Source organism: Monomorium pharaonis, chromosome 10 (genome assembly GCF_013373865.1).
Source record: "Monomorium pharaonis isolate MP-MQ-018 chromosome 10, ASM1337386v2, whole genome shotgun sequence".
NCBI classification, from domain to species: domain Eukaryota; kingdom Metazoa; phylum Arthropoda; class Insecta; order Hymenoptera; family Formicidae; genus Monomorium; species Monomorium pharaonis.
In genome coordinates, this window is record NC_050476.1 from 5,239,373 (window position 1) to 5,247,653 (window position 8,281).

An 8,281-nucleotide genomic window follows, 5' to 3' on the forward strand; every position below is an offset into this window, starting at 1 on the left:
CTTCATTCGCGAAGGCAAACGCACGATGCCGCGATTTGCACATGAATACGACCTCTGTTACATGGCTCGCGGGTCGTCTATTAGCGCGACGGCACTCTCAACACAATACCGTACTTGCGCACAATGAATTCTGAACAAACTAAACACGCAAGACACACACGGAGTCGACATAGCGTCCGACGGTCCGACCGGCGCTGGAGCGCGAAGAACATGGCGGCAGCAGCGTACGGGGCGTACGTACGTGACCGCTGGCAGGCAGACTCGGCGGTACTCGGCGCTAGTCGGCGCCACTCGCCGCGCCTGCGTCGCTGCCGCCATGTTGCTCCGTTGCTCCGCGCTCCAGTCCAGTCATGTACGCTACTCCAGCGCCGGTCCGGACGCTCTGTCGACTCCGTGCGTATTTCGCGTTCAGAATTGAATTGTGCGGTATTGTGCAGGTACGGTGTTGTGGTGAAAGTGCCGTCGTGCTGCTAGCAAACAATACGTCATGCGTTTACCTTCGATCTCGAGTAAGTGTTCGCGTGTGTGTTCGAGCCAAGTGTTTGCTCGAAGAGAATACGTTCTGTAAAATATCGCGAGTGCTAATTGTGAAGTGCTACTAATCGTCGTGCGAGCATACAAAATTTTCGAAACGAATTTATCTCCGTTCGTTGTGTCTCGGCGCGTAGTTTTCATTCGAACGGTTTTCCTCGGCCTGCGTTTCCGCGAAGTTACGTGACGTCACGCCACTTTCGTGCCATGTTGATTTTCGCCAATCAGACGAGCTGTCCTTTTCACGTATTTTTTCAAATGTAACGGTCGCGCCAAGTGAAATTCTCGCGCGCGGTTTACGTTTTACTCGTGTGTGATACATTATCCGTAATATCGGGAGTGCCGAATAAAGTGTCGGGCGATCGTTATTAATGTGCGGTTTGAGAATAGCAGGATGATGTCAGCAGAAAGCGACATCGGTATTCCGGAAACGGAATGTAGCAACAGCAGCATCAGCAGCAGGAGCAGCGACCGGTGAGTGAATTTTTATCAAATCAATTAATTGAATTTATATCATCTATGTATATGTGGTATTGCACATTTATAGAACATGATTATGCACATTTGCATAAAACAGATTTAAAATATGAATGCATATAATTGTAAAATTTACGGGTATAGCATGAAACAGAACCAAATAAACGTGGACATAGCATAGAAGAGAGCCAAAAAGTCATACACATTATCTACGGGTTTCATAGATATTTGACTACGTAGTTCAATGTGCACATTTTGTGTACATAGAGGCGCTGATGGATGAAAACACCTAAAACGACACGATGACCGCTCTCAGAGGTTCCTCTCTGATTTTACACGATTTAATTTTTAGAAGCTAAATCACGAGTATCGCAACTTCTCGTACAGCTAGCTCTGGTAGACATTTTCTAACAAAAAAATTAATGTACGTTTATTTAAAGTTGTTAAATATCAAAATTACATTTTGTCATCAATTTTATGCCGATATAAAAAAATACATTTAATTGCTCTAATGCAAAGCTTGATGACCAATTTTTAACCTCTTCCCGTTAAAGGAAACTTATAATTTTATATTGTTTTACTGTAATTTTTATAATATTTGTATGTCCGTTTACATAATATTTATAGAGTGATTACAGAAAAATGAGGTTGACATCGATATTATGTCGTAACGCGAGGCAACCACAAAATGAGAAAAAGGTTCCTTTTAAGGCATTGTTGCCATTGAAACTAAGGGATTTTGTAAGCGGAAAGAATCAAATGACAACAGGTATATTTAAAAAGCATAGTTTGTCTCTTCTTTGTTCTACATACTACACATATACTTTTATATTTGTTATGCATAAACTGATTCTCCATGCACAAACATAAATCTTATTACAATTGACAATAAAATATAATATATTCACAAGATTTTTACTTAGAATTCTAATATTTTTTAATACTTTTTATACAGAATCACGAGGATGTTTGTATGAAATGACTTTGCTTTTATCGTGTCTTGAAGAAAATGAGTTTGAAGACAAAAGGTGTGTTCCACAGTTAAATGCATTAAATCAATGCTTTAAAGTTTACTCGGACAATATGCAGCGTGCAAGATCCATAAAGGAGCAAACAGTACCCGTGCCTAATAGTAAGAACCTTACACATAAACAGATTACATATCTTTTACGAAGATATCCAGTAGTATAGTGTTCAGCACAGTAATGATACATTATAAAACAATTAGATTATCATATTCCTAATATAAATGCATAAAATGAATAAATGTTTCTGTAGATATTTATAAAGACCCATAAATATATCTTTATTTCAATTTATACAATTATACAATTACATTGGTAAAACGTGTGCAGATAAGTTTTTTTTAAATTATTTGTCATTCTTAACGTTGGTGATGTTCTCCCGCTTATCAGAAACTGTATGCAAACGTTTCATCGCTAGCCGTTTCGAGTAACCTAAATATAACAATCTGTAGGTATTATGCTTGAACAAAATACTTCATCAATTTTGATATATATATATATATATATATATATAAATTATATAGATTAAGTCTTACAATATAAACATAGGTTTTCATGTCTGAGTGATGATTTCTTTCTTAGGAAGTTTTTCGAAATTTCAATGAGATAATAAAATTATATTGCATTTTCTTTCTTCTCAAAATAAAATAAAGTTTAAACATTTGTTTTAAAAAGTTGAAAATATGTAACTTTTAGAGGATTATTAAATCATTTTAAATGAGTGGCAAAACAGACACAAAAATAACCCAAGTTTGTACAGATAAGATTATTTTTCACATTATAAGAGTTAAATACGTACGAATTGGTTCAATGTTGGAAATAATTGCAGTTTGCTGAATGACATGCAATTGCTGCTCGATTCTTTGTAAAGCCTTATAATTTTCCAACTGTCCGTCTTTATAACAATAATATGTACACAATAATGTTATAGCACAAAGTGTCAAGGTAATTTTTCTATACAACCATGTTGTACTCAACAGGTGCGCCTGCGAGAGAGAACTTGACATAGCATTATTTTTTGGAGAAAGAAAATTTTATTTTAAAGCTTCGTAATATTACCTTATCATCAGGAGATTGCAGAGTAATCTTATCGTAATATTGAACCAGTATTCTCTCAACCACTATATTTAAACTTAGAATACTAAAGAGCGTAACTCTCGCGTCGACTGTTTTTCTGGAAGAACTAAATAATGCACAGAGAATACAGCTGACAGTATAAAATATAATAGATTGAAACCAGGACACTTCCCCGATAATCCAGCTCTGGAAAGTGCGTATATATGAAAAGATTTCGTAAAGCAGTTTCTTCTGATCTTTCGCCGATTCTCTAAAATTTAATTGAGAATCTCAAACCAATAGTTCGTAATAATTATACCATTTCATTAAATTTTCAAACGCTACAAAGATTATTTTGATGAACTCACTTGAAATCTGACACCATACTATTAACTGTCTCGGACGAAGTCTTCAGTACAGTCCCGAGTTCCTTGCCATGATCTAGAAGCTCGTTTTGAATACGCAGACCTTCCTTTTGACTGCTCAGTATTACGCCTTGCATTTCAGACGCTTCCAGCAGCTGATCCTTCATTCTGGAGGATACTTGAAACAATCTAGATTTAGAAAATACGTACATGAATTTGTTTGTATTTTACATGTAGCACCCTCGTCTAAAAAGTGACACAACTGAAAAAATTAAATCACCTAGAAAAAGGGCAAAATTATTTTTCAACTTGACAGAAAATTGTTGGCTAATCTAAAAAAATAATACCAACAGAAAGAATCATTTTCTGTCAACTTGAGTTTTTTCTCTTATTCTACAAATTTTAATTTTTTTAGTTGTGTTACTTTTGAAGCAAAAGTGCGAATTCTAATAAAAATATTAAAATATCGTATCTACAGCTTAATAGTGTTGTCAACTTCAGCTTGCCAAGCTTCATAATTCAAAAAAAAGCACATATGAGTTGCGTGAGTGTAGAATTCATTGTACACGCTGAACGCTCGATCTGCCATACCATTGATGCATTTCCTGTGAAATAAATATCAGTAGGATTATATCATAATGAAATATAAAAAGTATAAGAAACTAGTAAAAAAATACTTGTTTTACCGACGCTCATCCTCTGTTTCACTAACATGGCAGTTATAAGGTGTGTGACCAGAGTCCTCCAGAAAACAATTTGCCAGGCGCAGAGCTAGAAGTGAATGCTCCTGATCGTTTAGCTTATCGCAGCTGCCCTTCAACTCCTGGAGCGCAGCATACCAGCACTTTCCATGCTGTGGCAGCGATGATTTTGCTGAGAAAAAGAAAACGTACCGTTTTTTATCAGCTGTTACCTACCAAGTCCTATTTCCTTTGGCTTCTTACCTTTTATCAAGGTGTATTCCTTTTCTCCCAAATCTCTTAACATCATATTGCCATTGCTGATAGCTGATATTTCATGAATGGTAAAGAGTAAAAGCCAAATCATCTTGAAATTGAAAACGTACAGTTCTCTCAGATCTTCCAGATTTTAGGGAAATGTACGTAGATGCAGTCCTTCATTGTTCTGTTGAGTGACATGTATTTGAAGTGAATGAACCTTTGTTGAGACACAGTAAAGTACAAAGAGAGAATATAGGCACAGATTGAGTATACCATGTATACACGTTTAAAGCAGCTCAAGGGGATGAATGAAAAGCGATGATCGACTGTACGGTCAATCAGAGGCAAAATTAATTGCGGAAATACCCGCGGGGATTACTGATTCGCACAGTTATTTGGGCTCATTGTCAGTGAATCCATGGATCCGAGCTCCATACATTTTGCAGCTATTCAAATGTTTATACGTCACCTATATCACACACGTATACTGTGCACACTTTTGAATGATAACGATAAACACTCGGCAAAAATCGAAACAAAACTCTTTGATTCAATTTACAGAATCGAAATCTACTGCAGATAATTAAAATTTTAAAAATTTCAAGATACACGTGTAAAAAAATTTTATTGACTAGGAAACACTAGAGGGGAAGACTACAGAAACAATTACAGAGAATACACATAAATAATTGCGATTTTATCGATTTTTATTAATTATTGCGATCAGTGTTTACGAACGAGAACTTGCGCGATACTCTCGCTCTCTTTAGTTGTTCGCGATCGAAGCACATCATTCTTACTCGATATTCACCTAGTAAATTATTTCAAGTTGCGAGTAATGACACGTTTTGAGTGAATTTCAGTGATGAATGATAGATAGATTCAGATTTTATTGGAATCGAGGAGCGGAGCGTCAGATTCGAATCAGTCTGTAACGGACGGTTCCCCGATTGTAAACATCTGCGCGGAATCACGCGTGGATTTACCGTACGCTAGCGTCCTCGCAAACAGTCGCGGCCGCAAGCGGAAACCGCAAGACGATCTCAGACAACACAAAATATTTATATAAGATAGAAACATTTTAAATTATATACGTCAATATTTTGTCTGTATTCTTATGTCCGGTAAACATAAGTGTCAGAGATTATAATGAACATATAAGTATAAATAAATAAATAAATTATAAATTTATTTATTTATTGGTTTATTTATTTATATTTATGCAGTCACAGCTATAGATTAATAGATTTAGTCTGTTATGCAATCTATTAGTCTGCAATGCAATTATGATTATTTGGAAATCTTGATAAAAATATCCATTTATAAAATGTTTACTACATAATTTTTAAAAATAAATTTTTTAAATATTCATAAATATTAATGATAAATCGTTTAGAAAGGTGTCGAGTGTAAAACAAAAATGACACGACTTTGTGAAGGAAAGAACACCCGAAGAACTAAATGTTTTTTTTTTGTGTTCCTCGTATTTTTCCATTCTTCTGCATTCTTCGAGTGCAGAAAGTGCGATTGGAACGAATGTGATCGCTCGACCGCGGCTCTCGAAATCTCATGGGTCGCGATATATCGAAGGGACCCGAAATTGCGATTCTCGAACGGTGAAGTGCGCCAGCTGCCGGGATGGAACCACAAGAATCGGATACGATACGAATAGTTCCGCATCGCTTGTCGATTATTAAAATCCAAAGTTTCGTGTTCGAAATCGTGAGCCTCGTGAAATGTTCAATTCCATGATATGATCGATTCAACGTATCAGTACAACTCGATATCAATCCGATTCGATGCGGATCGCCATCGCACGCTGATGCCATGCATGTGCTTGACTTTTTTTTGGAGGAAATGAGTGAAAAAATTTTGATAAATATCCATGAAGTCGTCGTTTGCCTACTAAGCGTGGCAAAGATGCAGTTGGCACATGATTAACAGGTACGCCATTAATTTACTGCGTCGATCTCGCTTCCTTTGAACTCTCTTCTCTCAACATTCGCGCAATTTAAAATCAACATTCGCGAATCGCGATTGGCAATTACAATTTCTTGCCAATTCGACGCAATGGCGTTGACGAATCTCTGCATGTGTGAGAAGAAATCAAGAATAGAAAATCTCGCATAAATAAATTTTGATTTTTAATAAATTTTTTTGTGTTCTTAGGTTATGTAAATAGATGAATTTAGAAAATACCGTTGCGGTCAAAAACGATTTTAAGAATTAAAATAACGAAAATGCTTTTTTAAAAATGTTTTCGTTATATCTCAAAAATATTGTTCAAGTAAAAAACATTTCATACAGAAGTTTTATTATAAAATTAATTCTATTTATTTATTTTCACTCAATAATATTTATAAAAAATAATTGTATTTAAAAATCAATTATTATTTAAAAATATTATTTTGAAACGCACGCACGCCCATGGATAAATAAATAGAAATAATTTTATTATAAAATTTTTGTACCTTTGTTTTACATAACTGTGTCCTTGAATCGCGAATATATTAATGACTGATGATCGTCTAAACGTAATCTTTGATTGATTAGCTTTAAGCCTTCATTTCAAAAATTACTGTATGAAATGAAAACTTACAAATATTTGTTAAGCGGCAGCAATTAAATATTTAATGAAAAAACCATTAGTTACAGCAGCGTGGCGTTACAATGAAACAGTTAATAGCATGTGGATTTAAGATTCCGAGTTCATTGAAAAAATACCATTAATTTAGTTTTAATCAGTTCAATCACACTAATTAACACTATGTAAACAAATAAAAAATTATCCATCTCTTTAAATTACAATCAGTATTTATCACTAATTTGCAGTGGTATACTTATAGCTGTGATAATTAGTGAGTATATTCACTGTCTTTCAATGATCTTTGCTTTTAAAATTAATGTATAATCACTGAAAGATCAGTGCATATTACTGAAAATCAATTTATTTTCGCTGATTTCACTAATTTTTCACTGATTGTAATTTAGAGAATATGATTTGACTGAATGTTACATTCTAATTTTTTCATTTAATTTATTTTTATTTTTTAATTTTAATCTCAGTAATGAATCCTTCAATTTAAATATAATATTCAGCCGAATTATACATAATTTTTGATCATCTACACAGTGTCACGGATTGAACTGATAAAATTGGCGTTCATTAATGGTTTTTCATTAACCATTTAATTGCTGCCGCTCAAGGTGACAAATATTCCCGGCTACAGTGCTCGACATCGATTTAACGAGAATATCGATGCGTTATTAAATCAAAGAGCGAGGCTGTCGAACGGGGAGGGGGAGGGGAGGGGAGTTCGTGATTGAAGCAGCGTCGCGGCGCCGCGCCGCTGGCGAATCGCCAGCGTCGCTTGCCATTGAATTCGGTACGGACCGAAAATAAGTGAGTACGGTACGGTAAACAGGCGGTACAGTGACACGGGTTCGATCTCCTCGCTTGCCTCTTAAAGACCGGTTTAGCCGAACGAGCGCGGGGACATTTCGGGATCATTGTTCGACCTGGCTGTCCTCCTCGTAACTCGCACGAAGACGCCAGCGGCGGCGTAGCTGCAGAGGGAGATGTATGCAGCGCGTGCACACGCACGCACACACGCTCCACGTGCGTCTGTATCATATCTCTTTATTATGCAGACTGCACTTTGTTTCCACAGTTTGATGATTAACGTTTGCAGTAATGGGATCACTGCACCACTGCAATCGCTGAACAATCACCACACACACACACACACATCATGTACACACGATGACAGTCATTTTATGAAAAATATTAAGATATTTAAATAATAAATTGTAAGTTGTAAATATTTTATAGATTTAATTAAAGTATTTTTTTTTTTACATGAAAATGTAATTATACTAAGTTAAT

At 35.6% G+C, this 8,281-nt stretch overlaps 2 protein-coding genes across 5 annotated transcripts; one reads left to right on the forward strand and one right to left on the reverse strand.

The window, feature by feature from the left end:
• Nucleotides 1-1,279: 1,279 nt before the first annotated feature.
• On the forward strand, nucleotides 1,280-2,319 carry LOC105837410 (coiled-coil-helix-coiled-coil-helix domain-containing protein 1). Of its 3 annotated transcripts, none has more exons than XM_012682178.3 (3): nucleotides 1,280-1,432; nucleotides 1,647-1,777; nucleotides 1,964-2,319. In XM_012682178.3, the coding sequence occupies exons 2-3, from the start codon at nucleotides 1,651-1,653 to the stop codon at nucleotides 2,197-2,199; spliced, it is 363 nt and encodes a 120-aa protein (XP_012537632.1). In that variant the 5' UTR covers nucleotides 1,280-1,432; nucleotides 1,647-1,650; the 3' UTR covers nucleotides 2,200-2,319. The 3 variants fall into 3 exon arrangements, with proteins under 3 accessions (XP_012537632.1, XP_012537631.1, XP_012537634.1); XM_012682177.3 differs by having other exon boundaries at nucleotides 1,312-1,432; nucleotides 1,636-1,777; XM_012682180.3 differs by lacking the exon at nucleotides 1,280-1,432 and having other exon boundaries at nucleotides 1,439-1,777.
• On the reverse strand, nucleotides 2,288-5,876 carry LOC105837408. 2 transcript variants are annotated; one of them, XM_012682174.3, is made up of 8 exons: nucleotides 4,669-5,876; nucleotides 4,399-4,579; nucleotides 4,141-4,327; nucleotides 3,931-4,059; nucleotides 3,458-3,643; nucleotides 3,093-3,360; nucleotides 2,833-3,019; nucleotides 2,288-2,465 (listed from the first exon to the last, which is right to left on the reverse strand). In XM_012682174.3, exons 2-8 carry the CDS (start codon nucleotides 4,499-4,501, stop codon nucleotides 2,380-2,382), a joined length of 1,146 nt encoding a protein of 381 aa, XP_012537628.1. In that variant the 5' UTR covers nucleotides 4,502-4,579; nucleotides 4,669-5,876; the 3' UTR covers nucleotides 2,288-2,379. The 2 variants fall into 2 exon arrangements, with proteins under 2 accessions (XP_012537628.1, XP_012537630.1); XM_012682176.3 differs by having other exon boundaries at nucleotides 5,207-5,875.
• Between the last annotated feature and the right edge of the window lie 2,405 nt (nucleotides 5,877-8,281).